Consider the following 21,315-nt stretch of genomic DNA (forward strand, 5'->3'; position numbering starts at 1 on the left):
TGTTGGACAGGGTCAAGGGCTGAGGCTCCTGAGTTCCTGACTGCTGGTTCCCTTTACCTGCCTGACTTGCAGTCATACCTTGCTGTCCCTGGCCACTGGCAGGATTTAAACTACTTACTCTGACAGGTGTGACTGCCTCCTGAAACACAGTGTCCAGGTAAGTCTCCCCCTCCCGGATGTGCCTCAGTGTTTGAAGCTCAGACTCCAGCTCATCAACTCTGAGCCGGAGCTCTTCGAGCAGCCAACATTTACTGCAGATGTGGTCGCTGCAGCTCGCAATGGGATCTGCCAGCTCCCACATCAAGCAGCTCAAGCACATCACCTGACCAGCCATCTCTAATTAATTAATTAGATTGATTTAAGTTTACGAGTTTAGCTGTGTTTTTTTAAAATTTGGGGCAGATTTGCTATCAACCAATCAGATCACAGCTTCCCTCTGATGTCACTTTTGAAAAAAAAAGTTGGAAACAAGAAGTTACCGTTAGGTTTTTATACTCACAGAGACTGCTCCTCCTCCTCTGAACGGCTCCCGAAACTTTCCTGGTTACCTCACTGCACCAAATTACCAAGTTTCAAATTCTCACTCTGTCTGTGTCTCACTCGCTCAGGCTGTGTCTCTTTGACCTGCGCAACGCTTAAATCTTTTATGATGGACACAAACAGGGGCAGCACGGTGGCGCAGTGGTTAGCACTGCAGTCTCACGGCACTGAGGCCCCAGGTTTGATCCCGGCTCTGGGTCACTGTCCGTGTGGAGTTTGCACATTCTCCCCGTGTTTGCGTGGGTTTTGCCCGCACAACCCAAAGATGTGCAAGGTAGGTGGATTGAACACGCTAAATTGCCCTTTAATTGGAAACTATTTAAAAAAATAAATTTAAAGGGGCAATTTAGCATTGCAATCCACCTACCCTGCACATCTTTGGGTTGTGGGGGTGAAACCCACGCAAACACGGGGAGAATGTGCAAACTCCACACGGACAGTGACCCGGGGCCAGGATTCGAACCCGAGTCCTCAGCACCGAGATTATTATTATTAATATATGATGAAGTGATGGAGCAAAACTGATGTATACAGACATTTCAAAGTGTGTTGCAATTTCTAACTCTGTACATGTACTTTCAAATCGCATTCAAAACTATTGAGTGTTGTATATATTGTATGAAGATGTGAAGATCAACTTCTGAAAAGTTATTTTAACCTGTATTTTGTGTTGAGTGTATCTGAAAATCCAAAGAGTTGAATTTTATTCAAGTAAAATTCACATTTGGTGAATGTATTTTTTTCCCCCATACAGTCTGTTCAGAAATCTTACACTGGTAACAGAAAATCCCGAAGAAGCGTACCAATCACAAAACATCATCTGGAAAAGATTTGCTGACATATTTGCTGCCGCGAGCAGTCTCATTTCGTATGCCCCAGTATTTAAAACCTACTTCTACGAGGCTTTGAAGGAATTCTATCATGATAATGTACAATACATAGAGATCCGAGCGTTGCTAGAACCGGTATGTACAAAATACTTCATTATGAGGAAATGTTTTTTGTTACAAATTGTTTTAGATTGAATCAGAAACTTCAGAACACACTTTTCTTCCCTCTGTATTTTCTAATGGTTAAAGTGACTGAGTGCTAGAATGTAATCAATCATTCTCTTTCACATATCACTGCTGTTCTCTCAATGACACATCTGGGAAGTAATGACTGGTGACCCTCATGACAGGTGAGGTACAACTACTAAGCCAGCATGTTGCCATGGCAACGGGCTCTTCACATATGTACAAAGTGGTTTAGTTTCTTGTCATAGCTTTCTGTCATTGTTAGAAAAAAGCAAGGTCAAGGAAGAGAACCTGTGAACAGGTGGGAGGAGTGGAAGCCAAGAGTCACTTGGCTGAACCAGCTCTTTTTTCTCGAGCTTGTTCTTCTCAATGTACATATTGTTAACCTCCATCCATTTGTTTAATTTCACCCCCTTCTCTCCCTGACTTTGAACCTTCTTTGAGAAGGTGACTGAACATTCTTTGAGAAGGTGACTGAACAGGTAGATGAGGGTAGAGCAGTTGATGTGGTGTATATGGATTTCAGCAAAGCGTTTGATAAGGTTCCCCACGGTAGGCTATTGCAGAAAATACGGAGGCTGGGGATTGAGGGTGATTTAGAGATGTGGATCAGAAATTGGCTAGCTGAAAGAAGACAGAGGGTGGTGGTTGATGGGAAATGTTCAGAATGGAGTTCAGTTACAAGTGGAGTACCACAAGGATCTGTTCTGGGGCCGTTGCTGTTTGTCATTTTTATCAATGACCTAGAGGAAGGCACAGAAGGGTGGGTGAGTAAATTTGCAGACGATACTAAAGTCGGTGGTGTTGTCGATAGTGTGGAAGGATGTAGCAGGTTACAGAGGGATATAGATAAGCTGCAGAGCTGGGCTGAGAGGTGGCAAATGGAGTTTAATGTAGAGAAGTGTGAGGTGATTCACTTTGGCAGGAATAACAGGAATGCGGAATATTTGGCTAATGGTAAAGTTCTTGGAAGTGTGGATGAGCAGAGGGATCTAGGTGTCCATGCACATAGATCCCTGAAAGTTGCCACCCAGGTTGATAGGGTTGTGAAGAAGGCCTATGGAGTGTTGGCCTTTATTGGTAGAGGGATTGAGTTCCGGAGTCAGGAGGTCATGTTGCAGCTGTACAGAACTCTGGTACGGCCGCATTTGGAGTATTGCGTGCAGTTCTGGTCACCGCATTATAGGAAGGACGTGGAGGCTTTGGAGCGGGTGCAGAGGAGATTTACCAGGATGTTGCCTGGTATGGAGGGAAAATCTTATGAGGAAAGGCTGATGGACTTGAGGTTGTGTTCGTTGGAGAGAAGAAGGTTAAGAGGAGACTTAATAGAGGCATACAAAATGATCAGGGGGTTAGATAGGGTGGACAGTGAGAGCCTTCTCCCGCGGATGGAAATGGCTGGCACGAGGGGACATAGCTTTAAACTGAGGGGTAATAGATATCGGACAGAGGTCAGAGGTAGGTTCTTTACGCAAAGAGTAGTGAGGCCGTGGAATGCCCTACCTGCTACAGTAGTGAACTCGCCAACATTGAGGGCATTTAAAAGTTTATTGGATAAACATATGGATGATAATGGCATAGTGTAGGTTAGATGGCTTTTGTTTCGGTGCAACATCGTGGGCCGAAGGGCCTGTACTGCGCTGTATCGTTCTATGTTCTATGTTCTATGAACCAGCTCTCCTGCCAGTCTGGCAACTATTCTTGTAAACTCTCACCATTGTGATGTGGGGCACCCACTGCTTAGCCCCATCCTCTTCTCATGTCTTGAGCTGCTGCTGATAGCGATACCGACTCAAAGCCCAGGCACAGACAAGTCTAGGTGAGGCAGTGACACCTCTGCATGTCAGATGGTTTCCAGGTGTACGCAAGTCAACACTACAACCACATGCTGATTGAGCAATCTCAGGAAGACTCAGAATTTAAAATGTTCTAACTAAGCAGATGTTGGAACATCACTAAAAATAGATTCTCCACAACCTGCGATTTGTGGCTCGGGGAGCAGGTAGACTAGAAAATACTTGGGGACCTCCAAAACTCAACACACATCAGAGGAAATGGTTCACAGCATATTACATTCTCCAATGGACTTTTATCGTGAACCCTTATGTGCCTCATCACATTAATCTTGGCTGTGGTAAATGGAAGCCAGAAGTTTGTTCTCCTCCAGATCTCATGATCCACAGAGAAGCTCCAGAAAGTCATTGGGTTGCTGTGTCAGTTCCACATTTCCATATATCTGCCAAGGTCTGAATTATAATTTTTTTCAATTTTGTCATTTTTATTTGAAGTGAACCGTAAGAGTCATTAAACAGAAAATTCATGATTTTCTACGGAGCTTATGGGTTCACGTAAGAACATGAGAAATATGAGCCGGAGGGAGTCACTTGGCCCCTCAAGCTGCCTCTTCCATTCAGTAAAATCATAGCTAATCTCCCTCAACTCCAGCGCCCTGCAGCATCCTCATATCTCTAATGAGTTGATGAGCTTCACAGGACACCAATATCCCAGCCTTATTTTCTGATCCATTTAGCGTGTAGGTAATCACGGTCAGGTGACAATAGGAGAATAGCAATTGGTCTTAAGGGAATTCAGCTGGGGCGGCACGGTAGCACACTAAGTGGTTAGCACTGTTGCTAAACAGCACCAGGGCCTCAGGTTCGATTCCCGGCTTGGGCACTGTCTGTGCGGAGTCTGCACGTTCTCCCTGTGCCTGCGTGGGTTTCCTCCGGGTGCTCCGGTTTCCTCCCACAAGTCCCAAAAGATGTGCAGGTTAGGTGGATTGGACATTCTGAATTCTCCCTCTATGTACCCGAACAGGTGCCGGAGTGTGGCGACTAGAGGCTTTTCACAGTAACTTCATTGTTGCCTACTTGTGACAATAAAGATTATTATTCCATTATTATCTGATGGCAGTGATGAGAGAACTGGATTACATTATGAAATATTTTTGTGGGGACGGCACGGTGGCACAGTGGTTAGCACTGCTGCCTCACGTGCCGAGGACCCGGGTTTGATTCCGGCCCCGGGTCACTGTCTTACAAGGACATTCTCTATTTTAAATAAAATAGTTTTTTTCTTTTTTCTTTTTTTAAATAAATTTAGAGTACCCAATTCATTTTTTCCAATTAAGGGGCAATTTAGTGTGGCCAATCCACCGAGCCTGCACATCTTTTTGGTTCTGGGGGCGAAACCCACGTAAACACGGGGAGAATGGGCAAACCCCACAAGGACAGTGACCCAGAACCGAGATCGAACCTGGGACCTTGGCACTGTGAAGCAGCAGTGCTAAACACTGCGCCATGTGCTGCCCAGTTTGCACATTCTCCCTGTGTTTACATGGGTCTCACCCCCACAACCCAATGACGTACAGGGTAGGCGGATTGGCTACGCTAATTGCCCCTTACTTTGAAAAAATGAATTGGGTACTTCAAATTTAAAAAAAAATGAAATGTTCTTATGCCATGATCCGATGGATCATCAATACTCTATCAAGTGACGATCAATAAAGGTTCTTGGGTGTCATATACTTCCACAGAGCTGTAACCAAGCAAGCAATCAATATAATCTTGAGAGAGGTGCTGGAGAGAAAACAGCAGAAAAGAAATGGAATGAAGGATCTATCATAAACTATATACAATATTTACAATATCCAAATTTGTGGATAATTAAACAATATTAGTACATTTATTATCTAAATCTTTACACACATTATTTATAAATATGGGTGCTGAATTTAAAACAAAACATGGATTCAGAAAATACTGACCATTTTTATATATCTCCTCCCACTCGAAGGAAGATTGCACCAGCATAGATCGCAACATTTCCAGCCTACTGTAAGGATGTCCCAGGCAGTAATTTTCAGTGCTTTGAAACCGTTTGTAGCCATAAAACAAAACATTGACTATAATTAGGCAAGAAAGGAGAATGAACCCTTGAGGCTTACTTTGGTACTTTATATTTTTTGGGAATTAAAAAAAAAAATTAGAGTACCAAATTAATTATTTCCAAATAAGGGGCAATTTAGCGTGGCTAATCCACCTACCCTACACATCTTTGGGTTGTGGGGGTGAAACCCACGTAAACACGGGGAGAATGTGCAAACTCCACACGGTCAGTGACCCAGAGCCGGGATTGAACCTGGGAGCTCGGCGCCGTGAGGCAGCAGGGCTAACCCACTGCGCCACCGTGCTGCCGTTTTTTGGGGGTATTTAAATACCTTTATCCATTTCATACTGAAATTTTGGGCTTTGATGGTTCCTTCTCAAATACCACCTGATCACATTTGAAATTTGCTCAAACTTTCGGAAGAGGATAAAATAAAAAATGCTTCAAAGTCTATTATTCATTGAACCCAGTTTGATTTCAAGGTCTTAGACCTCTAGAAGCACCAGCTTCACTGAGAACCCGAATTGAAGTCTCATTTGTTCTTGAATATGCCATCCCAGCTCATTGATAAATCCCGCTTTGACTTTCGGAACATTCTGATTACTGCGGCCAAAATCAATGATGACATCCTCCGCGCAGTGGGTTAGCCTTGCTGCCTCACGGCGCTGAGGTCCCAGGTTCAATCCCAGCTCTGGGTCACTGGCCGTGTGGAGTTTGCACATTCTACCCGTGTTTGCGTGGGTTTCGCCCCACAACCCAAAAAAGCTGTGCAGGCTAGGTGGATTAGCCATGCTAAAATTGCCCCTTAATTGGAAAAAAATAATTGGGTACTCGAAATTTATAGAAAAAAAAATGATGACATCCTCCGTGTCTGTGAGCATGATGCATTAATCATCCTTGACTACTGCATCATTTGATAGTCAACCGTGCCATTCTCCTCCATCAACTTTGTGTGGGCAGCTTTTTGGGGATTTTCCTTGCGCTCCTACTTGTCTCAATTTAGCCATTCTATCTCGAGCAATGGTTTCTCATCTCACTTCTACAAAGTTACCCCTGGAGTTCCCCCAATGATCCATGCTTGCCCCTCTCTCTGCCTCATCGAAGTGCTTTCCATCTGGTTGTCATTTGCATGTATGCAACCATGTTCCAAATGTATGTTATGACATGCCACTCCACATCTCCCATCAACTTAATGGTCATCTCTGTGCTGTTAAACCCGTTGACTCAGATTAAGGGGTGGATTAATCAAATTTTTTTCCAATTGAAAAAGTGAAAATGAAATGAAAATCACTTATTGTCACAAGTAGGCTTCAATGAAGTTACTGTGAAAAGCCCCTAGTCACCACATTCCGGCGCCTGTTCGGGGAGGCTGTTACGGGAATTGAACCCGCGCTGCTGGCCTGCCTTGGTCTGCTTTCAAAGCCAGCGATTTGAAGACAACACAAAGACAACAACAGCTATTGTTTTGAGCTCTCTCTATTAATTCCATTCCCTTGACGCTGACTACATTCACAGCCACTCACTCCAGCTATGTGCAACACCTCTGTAACAATTTTACACTAATTGTTCACAAACTATTGCCCATCACAAACACAAACAGGTCCAAAGCCCAATCCTCCAACACAAACTATTGCCCATCACAAACACAAACAGGTCCAAAGCCCAGTCACCCATCACAAACTATTGCCCATAACAAACAGGTCCACAGCCAAGTCGCCCATTACAAACTATCGCCCATTACAAACACAAACAGGTCGAAAGGCCAGTTGCCCATCACAAACACAAACAGGTCCAAAGCCCAGTCGCCCATTACAAACTATCGCCCATTACAAACACAAACAGGTCCAAAGCCCAGTCACCCATCACAAACTCTTGGCCATCACAAACAGGTCCACAGCCAAGTCGCCCATTACAAACACAAACAGGTCGAAAGGCCAGTTGCCCATCACAAACACAAACAGGTCCAAAGCCCAGTTGCCCATCACATACTATTGCCCATCACAAACACAAACAGGTCCAAAGCCCAGTCGCCCATTACAAACTATCGCCCATTACAAACACAAACAGGTCCAAAGCCCAGTCACCCATCACAAACTCTTGGCCATCACAAACAGGTCCACAGCCAAGTCGCCCATTACAAACACAAACAGGTCGAAAGGCCAGTTGCCCATCACAAACACAAACAGGTCCAAAGCTCAGTCGCCCATTACAAACTATCGCCCATTACAAACACAAACAGGTCCAAAGCCCAGTCGCCCATCACAAACTATCACCCATTACAAACACAAACAGGTCCAAAGCCCAGTCGCCCATCACAAACTATCGCTCATCACAAACACAAACAGGTCCAAAGCCCAATCGCCCATCACAAACTATCGCGCATTACAAACACAAACAGGTCCAAAGCCCAATCGCCCATCACAAACTATCGCGCATTACAAACACAAACAGGTCCAAAGCCCAGTCGCCCATCACAAACTATCGCCCATCACAAACACAAACAGGTCCAAAGCCCAGTTGCCCATCACATACTATTGCCCATCACAAACACAAACAGGTCCAAAGCCCAGTCGCCCATTACAAACTATTGCCCATCACAAACACAAACAGGTCCAAAGCCCAGTCTCTGTTACCTGCCTCACATTAAGCCCTATTCAATAATCCCTCTGACTCCACTGTTTTGGTCTCAATCCAGATCCATCCATACACTTGACCCACACTATCTATTGCAATCTCCTCTAACCTGTGACTCTCGCACACTTTTTAGTCCTACACCTGGCCTTCTATGCAGCTGCCCTTCCCTTCATCCCATCACATCTGTTAAATATTCAGCTGCCTCTCTATTTTCCCTATGCCTCTCTATTTTCTCTCAAGCTTTTCAACTGAGCTTTCAGTCCCCCTCTCCTCAATCTCCCACACAACTCACTGTTCATTCCTTTCATTCATTTTCTTTTTTTAGCCCTTTCTTTATAGTGTTTTATTTTGAAAATTCTGTGTGATTTTACACCAGTCTGACTGAGTAGTTTAACCAAGTCATTAACTGAATTGCAAAATAAATCTGTACTATCATGTACTAATTTTGCCAAGGAGCTGCGAGTCAAGTTAAGGGCCACTTTGCTACTGCGCAGAGAATAACAGAGCATTCAATCCTGTTCCTGATCTGTCTTTTTTGCAGGAGCCTTACAAATTGGTTTCAGTTCTGATAGCTCCTATTGACATTGTGTGTTCAGGATTCAAGGCTAATTAAGATCGTGTAATTCAAAAAATTTTTAAGGTACCAGTGATCTATCTGCATTTCATGAATGATACAAGTGTTGGATTAACTGTTTGATGCATTTATGTTGTTATTACATATACTTGTGATACTGACATGCACATGCTTAAGTTAAACAGCTAAAATGGTTAGGTTCTGCGCAGAAATTTATAACCTCAGGCAAATCTTTACCAACCTGGACAGCACGGTGGCGCAGTGGGTTAGCCCTGCTGCCTCACGGCGCTGAGATCCCAGGTTCAATCCCGGCTCTGGGTCACTGTCCATGTGGAGTTTGCACATTCTCCCCGGGTTTGCGTGGGTTTCACCCCCACAACCCAAAGATGTGCAGGCTCGGTGGATTGGCCAAAGTAAATTGCCCCATAATTGAAAAAATGAATTGGGTACTCTTACATTTTTTTTTTTAAATCTTCACCGACCTCACCTTGTTCATGGACTTGCAAACAGGCTTCAAAGAGGGAAAGTGTAATTTCAGTGCCTGTGGGGGAAAAAAACTTTCTTTTCTTTCATATTTAATTATATTCTCCTGCACCTTTTCTCTACACATTAGTTAGCTTTGCTAGGTAGTCCACCAACTTTGGGGGTTATGTTCTGTTATCAGAATGTTTGCTCAGTCCATGTTCGGAAGGTCTGGAGATTTATTTTCTCCCATCAATTCTGTCCTTCCGTAAGCTGCAGATGCTATTTAAATTGTACAACACAAAGTGCTGAAGATGGGAATTCTTTGTGAGATTTCAAATGTGCCGTATGTTTTAGATAAGAAAGAGGAATTCATCAGGGTGCAACGACTTTAGAGATTTTGATTTTGTCCTCACTCACCGGAACCATGTTTATCGACCTTGCTACATGAACCCAGACATGTTCACCGTGACATGTTGTAATCGTCTGCACTTCAGAAAACAAGCTGCCACAGTGTTTGGAGCATCTGCCACTGAATGGCCCAGGGACAATGCCTGGAGCATCCTGTAGAAGGGAAGGTTGTTACAGCATGACGCTATCATACTAAATCCTTCCAAATCGCTGCATCATGTTGTCTGCAGCGCACGTACACTTGATATCCCCATTTACAGCTTGGACAAATAGTCACCCAGACTCTAAACGTTAGCTCCCTTCCCATTCCACAGATGCCAACAGAACTGCTGAAATTGACCAGTATGTACATGATAGTTGTGTGCAACCAGCCTAAATGAACTCTTGAGTGGTTGCATGGCTTTATTGGAAGTTTAAGTTCATAAGACCATAAGAACTAGGAGCAGGAGTAGGCCATCTGGCCCCTCGAGCCTGCTCCACCATTCAATGAGATCATGGCTGATCTTTTGTGGACTCAGCTCCACTTTCCGGCCCGAACACCATAACCCTTAATCCCTTTATTCTTCAAAAAACGATCTATCTTTATCTTAAAAACATTTAATGAAGGAGCCTCTACTGATTCACTGGACAAGGAATTCCATAGATTCACAACCCTTTGGGTGAAGAAGTTCCTCCTAAACTCAGTCCTAAATCTACTTCGCCTTATTTTGAGGCTATGCCCCCTAGTTCTGCTTTCACCCGCCAGTGGAAGCAACCTGCCCGCATCTATCCTATCTATTCCCTTCATAATTTTATATGTTTCTATAAGATCCCCCCTCATCCTTCTAAATTCCAATGAGTACAATCCCAGTCTACTCAACCTCTCCTCGTAATCCGACCCCTTCAGCTCTGGGCAGGCTAGCACCATTTAAAAACCACCCTTCACCCCTAAAAGGGCAGGAGCGGGGCAGCATGGTGGCGCAGTGGATTAGCCCTGCTGACTCACAGCACCAAGGTCCCAGGTTTGATCCCAGCTCTGGGTCTCTGTCCTTGTGGAGTTTGCACATTCTCCCTGTGTTTGCATGGGTTCGTCCCCACAACCCAAAGATGTGCTGGGTAGGTGGATTGGCCACACTAAATTGCCCCTTAATTGGAAAAAATGAATTGAGTACACTAAATTTATTTTTTAAAAGGGCAGGAGCATTTTGGCTGGAGCTGATGTCAGAAGTGGCTGGGGAAGAGAGTCTGACTTGCAGTTAGAGTGACTAATGGTGCGACACAGAAGATACGAGCTCCACTGTTCTCACATGTAGCACTGAATACCTCGATGCAGGAAGTGGACTGAAGGAGAGATACCCTCTCTCCACGGGTAGCCCTCCAGACAAACACTTGGGAGGCATTGGGATCTGAGATCTATTCTTGTCTATGAAAGCAGTGTAGCCCCAGGACCCTAGATACAGTGCCTCAAGTATCCAAAGATGTCACGCATGTCCTGACCTGAACCACAATCCTCACACGGCTCAATTCACTAACTTCTTTCACTCATCTACAAACAATCTCCATCAATTGTGATTTACACCTAACATTCATTGATTCACCTCACTGCCACTTAAGACCATAAGACCGTAAGATGTAGGAGCAGAATTGGGCCCTTCGGTCCATCGAGTCTGCTCCGCCATTCAATCATGGCTGATATTTTCTCATCCCCATTCTCCTATCTTCTCCCCACAACCCCTGACCCCTTATTAATCAAGAACCTATCTATCTCTGTCTTAAAGACACTCAGTGATTTGGCCTCCACAGCCTTCTGCGGCAAAGAGTTCCACAGATTCACCACCCTCTGGCTGAAGAAATTCCTCCTCATCTCTGTTTTAAAAGATCATCCCTTTAGTCTGAGATTGTGTCCACTGCTTCTAGTTTTAAAAAAAATTTAGAGTACCCAATTCATTTTTTCCTTTTAAGGGGCAATTTTAGCATGACCAATCTACCTATCCTGCACATCTTTGGGTTGTGGGAGCGAAACCCACGCTAACACGAGGAGAATGTGCAAACTCCACACGGACAGTGACCCAGAGCCGGGATCGAACCTGGGACCTCAGCGCTGTGAGGCAGCTGTGCTGGTTCTAGTTTTTCCTACAAGTGGAAACATCCTCTCCACGTCCACTCTATCCAGCCCTCGCAGTATCCTGAAAGTTTCAATAAGATCCCCCCTCATCCTTCTAAACCCCAACGAGTACAGGCCCAGAGTCCTCAACCGCTCCTCATACGACAAGCTCTTCATTCCAGGGATCATTCTTGTGAACCTCCTCTGGACCCTTTCCAAGGCCAGCACATCCTTCCTTAGATACGGGGCCCAAAACTGCTCACAATACTCCAAAGGGGGTCTGACCAGAGCCTTACACAGCCTCAGAAGTACATCCCTGGTCTTGTATTCTAGCCCTCTCGACATGAATGCTAACATTGCATTTGCCTTCTTAACTACCGACTGAACCTGTATGTTAACCTTAAGAGAATCTTGAATAAGGACTCCCAAGTCCCTTTGTGCTTCTGATTTCCTAAGCATTCCCCATTTGGAAAATATTCTGTGCCTAAATTCCTCCTTCCAAAGTGCATAACCTCACACTTATCCACATTGTATTCCATCTGCCACTTCATTGCCCACTCTCCTAGCCTGTCCAAGTCCTTCTGCAGCCCGCCTGCTTCCTCAATACTACCTGTCCCGCTACAGATCTTTGTATCATCTGCAAACTTAGCAACAGTGCCTTCAGTACCTTCTTCCAGATCATTAATGTATATTGTGAAAAGTTGTGGTCCCAGCACCAACCCCTGAGGCAAACCACTAGTCACCGGCTGCCATCCTGAAAAAGACCCCTTTATCCCCACTCTTTGCCTTCTGCCAGTCAGCCAATCCTCTATCCACGCCAGGATCTTACCCTTAACACCATGGACTCTTAACTTATTTAACAGTTTCCTATGCGGCACCTTGTCAAAGGCCTTCTGGAAATCTAAATAAATCATGTCCGCTTCCTTGTTACCTCCTAAAATTTGTCAGACATGACCTCCCCTTGATGAAGCCGTGCTGACTCAGTCCTATTTTACCATGCACTTCTAAATACTCCGGGATTTCATTTTTAATACTGGACTCTAAAATCATGCCAATGACCAAAGTCAGGTTAACCGGCCTATAATTTCCCGGCTTCTGCCTCCCTCCCTTCTTTAAAAAAAAAAAAATTAGAGTACCCAATTATTTTTTTATCCAATTAAGGAGCAAGTTAGCATGGCGATCCACCTCCCCTGCACATCTTTGGGTTGCGGGGGTGAAACCTACGCAGACATAGAAGAATGTGCAAACTCCACATGGACAGTGACCCCCTCCCTTCTTAAACACTTTCCAGTCCTCTGGGTCCCTTCCTGCCTCCAGTGATTCCTGAAAGATCACCACCAATGCCTCCACAATCTCCTCAGCTATCTCCTTCAGTACCCTGGGGTGTAGTCCATCTGGTCCAGGTGACTTATCCAACTTCAGACCTTTCAGTTTCCCCAGAACCTTCTCCTTAGTGATGGTCATTACACTCACCTCTGCCCCCTGATTGTCCTGGAGCTCTGGTGCCTTCCACAGTTGACTTTTATATGGATTTTTGGATGGTTTATTTGATAAAGTTGATTTGGAATGTTTTTGTTGTGGCTTTTGTTTCAGCATTCTGGTAAAGGGGACACACCCAGAATGGCTGGGTGTTGAGGGATAGGACTGTTGTACAAGAGCAAATTGGAGTATCGTTCACTGGTGCTGCAGCTGGATGAGCTGCCTCATATCAATTGGAAGCTCCTACTCTTCCTCCACTTCCTCCTCCCCAGTTGCTGGGTGTGTACCTGGCTATGCCCTCATGATGTCAAGGTTGCGCAGGATTCTGGTCATGCCAAGTGCTCTGGCAAGTTATGTTGGGCTTCTTCAGAACGGTCCCAGCATTGCTTCCGCTCTCCAGTTGTCCGCTCTATGGAAGGACATGGAGGCTTTGGAGAGAGTACAGAAAAGCTTTACTAGTATGTTGCCTGGTATGGAGGGTATTAGCTATGAGGAGAGGTTGGATAAACTGGGATTGTTCTCCCTAGAGTGACGGAGGCTGAGGGGCGACCTGATAGAAGTTTATAAAACTATTAGGGGTATAGATAGGGTGAACAGTTGGAGGATTTTTCCCAGGGCGGAAATGGCAATGACAAGGGGGCACAAATTCAAGGTGAGGGGAGAAAGGTTCAGTGGGGATGTGCGTGGAAAGTTTTTTAAACAAGAGGATGGTGATGGCCTGGAATGCCCTGGCAAGTGAGGTGGTTGATACGTTAGCGACCTTTAAAACTTATCTGGATAGGCACATGAACAGATGGGGTATATTGGAAGATACCTGCTATTGGTCTAGACAGGACACGTGATCGGTGCAGGCTTGGAGGGCCAAAGTGCCTGTTCCTGTGCTGTATTGTTCTTTGGTCTTTTTTTTGTGCCATGTGGGCCACGTGTACCTGGGTTGCTAACTGGAGTCATGGGCCAGGGGGCCAGCAGAAAGTCCTTGTCACTCAGAACCACTCTCTGGTTTCTGATGTTGATTCAAATGTTGATGGTAGAGTGGACTGGCATTGTGACTGCTGCTAGCATACTGGGCATTGAGAAGCATGATTCACTGAGTATGGTCGCATACAAGCTCCATATATTGGAGGAGTGGAAGCCTTAGCGGAGCAATATTTGTGCAGTTGATAGAAGCCTGCACTTGGGGAAGGCAGTTATCTTGAAGAAACCATGTTTACCTTATGCCTGATTCTTTTTACCTGGGTCGCTGTCCGTGTGGAGTTTGCACATTCTCCCCGTGTCTGTGTGGGTTTCACCCCCACAACCCAAAGATGTGCAGGGTAGGTGGATTAGCCATGCTAAATTGCTCCTTAATTGGAGAAAAAATAATTGGGTACTCTAAATTTATATTTAAGAAAATACCTGGGGCGTCATTCTCCGACCCCCCGCCGGGTCGGAGAATCGCCGGGGGCTGCCGTGAATCCCGCCCCCGCCGGTTGCCGAAGTCTCCGGCACCGGAGATTCGGCGGGGGCGGGAATCGCGCCGCGCCGGTTGGCGGGCTCCCCCACTCGATTCTCCGGCCCAGATGGGCCGAAGTCCCGCCGATAAATTGCCTGTCCTGCCGGCGTAAATTAAAGCACCTATTTACCGGCGGGACAAGGCTGCGCGGGCGGGCTCCGGATCCCTGGGGGGGGGGGGCGCGGGGCGATCTGACCCCGGGGGGTGCCCCCACGGTGGCCTGGCCCGCGATCGGGGCCCACCGATCCGCGGGCGGGCCTGTGCCGTGGGGGCACTCTTTCCCTTCCGCCTCCGCCACGGTCTCCACCATGGCGGAGGCGGAAGAGACTCCCTCCACTGCACATGCGCGGGAAACTGTCAGCGGCCGCTGACGCTCCTGCGCATGCGCCGCCCCGACATGTCATTTCCGCGCCAGCTGGCGGGGCACCAAAGGCCGTTTCCACCAGCTGGCGGGGCGGAAATTCCTCCGGCGTCGGCCTAGCCCCTCAATGTTGGGGCTCGGCCCCCAAAGATGCGGCGCGATGCCCGTCTGATTGGTGCCGTTTTGGGCGCCAGTCGGCGGACATCGCGCCGTTTCGGGAGAATTTCGCCCCTGATTCTTTTTAGAAAGCAAGAAAACACCATATTCCACGAAGGGAAACATAGAAAATAGGAGCAGGTCTAGGCCATTCGGCCCTTCGAGCCTGCTCCACCGTTTATGATGATCGTGGCTCATCATCCAACTCAGTAACCTGTTCCTGCTTTCACCCTTAACCCTTGATCCCTTTAGCTCCAAGAGCTATATCTTAACTCCTGCTTGAAAACATGCAATGTTTTGGCCTCAACTACTTTCTATGGTAGCAAATTCCACAGGCTCCCCACTCCCTGGGAGAAGAAATTTCTCATCTTTAAACAGCCTACCTTGTATCCTCAGACTGTGACCCCTGGTTCAGGACACCCCACCATCAGGAAGACCCTTCTTGCATCTGCCCTGTCTAGTCCTGTTCGAAACGCGGGCTTCCAGGGACTTGCATAGAATCCATATAGTGCAGAAGGAGGCTATTCAGCCCATCGGGTCTTCACTGACCCTCCAACAAAGCACCCCATCTCGGCCCACCCTGAGCCCATAACCTCGATCATTTAAAAAAAAAATTTAGAGTACCCAATTCATTTTTCCAGTTAAGGGGCAATTTAGCGTGTTCACCGACCCTGCACATCTTTGGGTTGTGGGGGCGAAACCTATGCAAACACGGGGAGAATGTGCAAACTCCACACGGACGTTGACTCAGAGCCGGGATCGAACCTGGAACCTCGGCGCCGTGAGGCAACAGGACTAACCCACTGCGTCAACGTGCTGCCCTCATAACCTCGATCATGGCCAATCCACCTAACCTGCACATCTTTGGACTGTGCGAGGAAACCCATACAGACACGGGGAGAATGACATCCAAGGCCGGAATCAAGCTCAGATCCAGCAGTCCTAACCACTGTGCCACTATGCCACACTTATTGCACGTCTTGCTTAATAAAATTGTAGCGCAACAATTACTCACTCAAGTCGAGAAGTGATGAAGTCAATCGAGGCTTTATTAAGCAAGACTTGTTCCCCAGCAGCTCAGTTACAGAATGCGGCAGCTGGGAGAACGCGAGTTCTCATACTCCGCCTTCTGGGCGGAGCCAGCAGGCGGCAGATCCAACCAGGACCCGGGACCTGTCAGCCAATAGCCTCTCGGCTTCACAGGTACAGTACTACCCCTAATACATACCACCACACACAGTAAAGAAGATGTGTAGAGAGATCCAACCTTCTGGCTTCATTCTCAGACTTGCTCTGTCTTGTGCTTTTTTTATCATTTTTGTTTACTAAATTCCCTTATTTCACTTTGGCTTGATTTAACTTTACTTCCCTATTGCTTGTCTTCCTCACTGAAATTCAAGAAGTTACTTCTTTATAAATGATCTATTTTTCTAGTGTTGCTCTTAATAGCCTTAGTTTTATTAGCTCTAATTCTGTCACCTTTGCTCACGAGTCGCCAGATATCTTTCAGATACCGCCACGTGGTTCAAGCTCAAGTTATGATTAATAAGACAGCACACCGCTTAGTAAGAGTTAAAACAACGATCATTTATTATATACAGCAATAAATGTTTATACAATAATACTACTTTCTAGACTACTACCTACCACTACTGGCCAATACTTAACTTTTGGGACTGGCCCACCAGGTCAGGGAAACGAATGGCTTATCGAATTGTGTCTGGCCTGCGGGATTCAAAGGCTGATACGGGTCGATGGCTAGGAGTCTCTATCGGGTAGCGATCGTTGGAGTCAAACTTGCGGTTGCTGGTCGATGGTTCTTGCGACGGTTGCGAGCAGGAGAAGAAGGGAGAGAAGGGTCGATCTGAACTTGGCCCCTTACTCTTATAGTTCCCTAGGGTCTTCCCGCCTCTCGGGGCGGGCCTTGACCCTGGTTCCAAGTGATTGGACTTTGTCCCAATCACTTGGTTCGATGTGCTCCAATAATGGGGCAATTCCTTGATCGGGGGTGGTCGTACACCTTTCTTTGTCTCGGCCACTGCTGGCGCCGAGAGGTCTGGCCCGGCATTCAATTGCTAATATGTTGCAATTGTTCCCGGGGATAGCCGATTTAACTGCAGATGTCTGGGTTGATGAGCTGCTAATGGTCTTGAGTATCGATCTGGGCCGACTTCCCCAAAGCCGAATACGCTGCTCTGTCTGCAGCTGTCTGTTTGTGCCCTGTTGGCTGCTTTTCCCATCAGCCTTTTGGGTTAGCCATTTTACATCGGGTTTTGGCCAAATTAATCGGGAATCTGCCATTTTAGGTGGCTACACTAGTTAAAGCTATTTAAACACATTTCCTATTAGCAGCTTCTCGCCAACCAATTAATTTAGCATTTTCCTGTGATATCGCTCCTGGATTGCTTTCCAAACTCACTTTGCATCCAGTTATCAGTCACCTCACTTATAAATAGTAGACGCAAACTGCGAGATCTTGGAATCCCTGCTCCAGTTTGAAAAGAGCCCAATGTGAAAAAGTCCATGGATAGGCCATATTTAAACCCTGGCACTGCCGTCCGGGTCCTGCTCTAAAGCAGCAAGTCTGTCTGCAAGAGGTGGCAGTGAACACCTCTTTAATTAAATAAAAGCAAATTACCGCGGATGCTGGAATCTGAATCAAAAACAGAAAATACTGGACAACCTCAGCAGGTCTGACAGCATCTGTGGAGAGAGAAGATAGCTAATGTTTCGAGTCTGAATGACTCTTTGTCAAAGCTGTTGCTCTCTTTACTTGGTTCTAAATATGGCGGTCAATATGGTCGCCTTCCTTAATTCTAATTATGTTTGCTTTAGAGTCTCCAGGTATCTCTCGATACCGCCACAAGATTCAAACCCGAATACTGATCAAAGAGCTGATACACCAGTTAGTTAGTTCAAAGTCAATACTATTTATTTATACACACAGTAAGATCTACACATGCACAAAGTACTACAAACTAAACTATCTCTAACGCTAACGCCTATACTTAACTTCGGGCGCCCACTCAGTCAGAGGAACAATGGCCGTTGTTCGTATCTGAGGCTGCTGTGGTCGAAGTGGTGAAGGGGAACAGCTAAGGTCGTCCGTCTGGTAGCGAGCGTTGACCTTGGACTTACTTGCTTCTGGTGCAGCTGGTGGACGGGTCTCTCCGCTTTGAGAGCCGATTCCAAGAGAGCGATTCTCTCTCGGGACCTTCTTCTTATACCCAAAGCGGTTTTGTGCGCTTTTGGGCGGGCTTTGAACTTGGCCCCAATCAATAGGGCCGTATCTTGATCACTCGTATTGATCTTGACCAATAAAGGGGTGAGTGCCCTGATGGCTGGGCGGGTGCCCTGTGGCTGTTGGCCTGGCTTTGTTTGCGCTTTCGGTTTGGAGAACTGGTGCCGCGAGGTCTGGAGCTAGATCGGTTACTTGAGTGCCTTTCCTTTGTTCCCAGAGATGGGCCATCAATGTGCTAATAGACCTACAGTTTCAATCTCGTCTGGGAGCTGCGTCCCAATACACGTACAGGCTCTGTGCCTGCCTGCTTTCTTAGCATTGTCTATAATTCCCTGCAATATTTGCAAACATCCATTTTGTATTCTGGAAGTGGCCATCCCAGATGGCTACAAAGCTTAATTAATTAATTAATTAATTTGAGACACAATGCTGTTGGCTGAGGTTGAGTTGAGAAAATTGTTCCTTTTTGCTTGGAGCCTTTCCCTCTTCCTCCTTTGCTTTTTCTAAACTGGAGCTTTTGCCATTCTCTGCTGTAAACGACCATTATTCTCACCTCAACAAGTATTCCCAGTATTTCCTGTTCCAGATATCCAGCTTTTCTGTTTGTCTCACTTCACAGAGATCAAAGGATTTTGCAACACAATGGGTGTGAGATGTTCTTCAGTTACTTAGACAAGCAAATGAATAGCTTTATTGTTTACTCCCTGGAGAAAACTACTTTGTATTTTTAATGTATTAACCTTTCTGTAGAAAAATGATTAGAAAATCCTGAAATGTCAGTGAGCAAGATTGAGTATAAGGCTATAAATGTACTTCTCAGAGGTTGCAGAAATCCCTTAGATCATGTTTGATGGGCCTTACAAATGCAGCTCCTTTACCTGATGCTTAATTTGTGCCAGATACAAGTGGTGTGGTTGTTTGCAATCTCTTCTCTAACCAACTTGCACTTCAGGTTTTACTGAAGGGTAGATTTCACAATTTCATGTCAAGCAGTACGTCGAAGGAGGGTGATAGACATCAATTCAGACGAGACGCTGAGAAGCAGTGAACCAATGGTTTAGTAAGCTAAATATGTGCCGACCTGTAGCTCCTCCCGCACTGCAGGGCTGACCCAGGTCAACGGGCTTTATACCTCCACAGAGGGGCGGAGCCAGATGCGGAGCCAACAGCAGCACCAATAATAGCATTCCAACAGTACAACAGCAACAACCAATAACAGAACAGCAATAACAATAAATATATACAACAGTGGAGATAACAATACTAATAGAACAGTAGAACATATATACAACAGCCTTACGTAGCCTTACGTGGCTCACCACAGAGGGAGACTACTTTTGGTGCACCATCTGTACCAGGATGAAAGCTCTTCAGCATCAAAGAGAATGCCCACATGTCTCTCTGCTGTGACTATTTGGGACTGTTTTTATTGGCAAGCCGCAACCTTTTTGCCAATTTCTGCCTTGCCAGATTTCAGGTTCTCTTGTTAAGGATATGGCAGACAAAGCTCTCTGGTCAAGCTTTACATGTACCAGCCCTTTATTCCAATGAGAGTGAAGGACTGCTGTCTGAAATTTCATAGATCATAGAATTTACAGTGCAGAAGGAAGCCATTTGGTCCATCGAGTCTGCACCGCACTCAAGCCCACGTATCTACCCTATCCCAGTAACCCCCACTTAACCTTTTTGGACACTAAGGGAAATTTATCACGGCCAATCCACCTAACCCGCACATCTTTGGACTGTGGGAGGAAACCGGACGCAGACACGGGGGAGAACGTGCAGACTCCGCACAGACAGTGACCCAGCAGGGAATCAAACCTGGGACCCTGGAGCTGTGAAGCAACTGTGCTAACCACTATGCTACCGTGCTGCCCACATTTGACATGGGCTGACTGTGTAAGTGAGTTAACACCCAGTTTAGAGTTGCAATCTGGGGTTCATATATGGCAACGTTGTTTTTTAAATAGTTGATTACTTTTTTATTATTTCATGGGTTAACAGTTTTCTCCTCTCTCCCGCATTCTGTGAGGATCTTGCTGGGGATTACTCTGTGGCCCAAGTCAATCCTCCGCTACCTTGCACCTTGTGCGTGCCCAGGAGGTGAATGTTGTCAGACTGTTATTTATAGGAGGGGTGTGGGAGTGAAGAGCAGGTGGAAGATATCCAAGTGAGTTTTCCTCTCCCTAAACGCTGCTACAACGAATGAACGGACATCGCGCGACAGTCACCAGGCAGGAATGTTCCCTTCCAGTCGGGGAACACTTCAGCAGTCAAGGGCATTCAGCCTCTGATCTCCGGGTAAGCGTTCTCCAAGGCGGCCTTCAGGACGCGCGACAACGCAGAATCGCCGAGCAGAAGCTTATAGCCAAGTTCCGCACACATGAGTGCGGCCTCAACCGGGACCTGGGATTCATGTCGCATTACATTCATCCCCCACCATCTGGCCTGCGAAATCCTACCAACTGTCCTGGCTTGACACAATTCACACCTCTTTAACCTGGGGTTACCCCATCTCTGGATCTGTAAAGATTTAATCACCTGCTAATGCTCGCATTCCAAGCATTGTCTGGCATCTTTGAATCTGTCTATATATATGTTTCTGGAACATACCTCTTCATTCACCTGAGGAAGGAGCAGCGCTCCGAAAGCTAGTGACATCGAAACAAACCTGTTGGACTTTAACCTGGTGTTGTAAGACCTCTTACTGTGCTCACCCCAGTCCAACGCCGGCATCTCCACATCTAAAATAGGTGGCCAGGCTAACTCAGCCTATAAAACTAATAGAACCTATGACCCTCTGGGATGTATGGCTCCATGTTGGATTGATTAATTGCCTATGAATGGAGCAAACAGGGAGCTAAGGGAGAGGGTAAAGCTGCCCAGGGGGAGTGAGTTCAGCTATCTGCAGGTTAGGGACTTTGCACAAAAGGTCGGGGGGGGAATTCCTTAGGTTGCTGGGATACACCCTGCTGGAG

At 46.3% G+C, this 21,315-nt stretch overlaps 1 protein-coding gene across 1 annotated transcript in view; it reads left to right on the forward strand.

The window, feature by feature from the left end:
* ada2a (adenosine deaminase 2a) overlaps nucleotides 1–21,315 on the forward strand; it is a 74,359-nt gene that overhangs the window by 23,504 nt on the left and 29,540 nt on the right. The window contains exon 3 of the mRNA XM_072485359.1: nucleotides 1,295–1,505. Coding sequence (XP_072341460.1) covers nucleotides 1,295–1,505 — 211 coding nt within the window. The remainder of the gene's footprint in view (nucleotides 1–1,294; nucleotides 1,506–21,315) is intronic.

Source organism: Scyliorhinus torazame, chromosome 19 (genome assembly GCF_047496885.1).
Source record: "Scyliorhinus torazame isolate Kashiwa2021f chromosome 19, sScyTor2.1, whole genome shotgun sequence".
Lineage (NCBI taxonomy): Eukaryota > Metazoa > Chordata > Chondrichthyes > Carcharhiniformes > Scyliorhinidae > Scyliorhinus > Scyliorhinus torazame.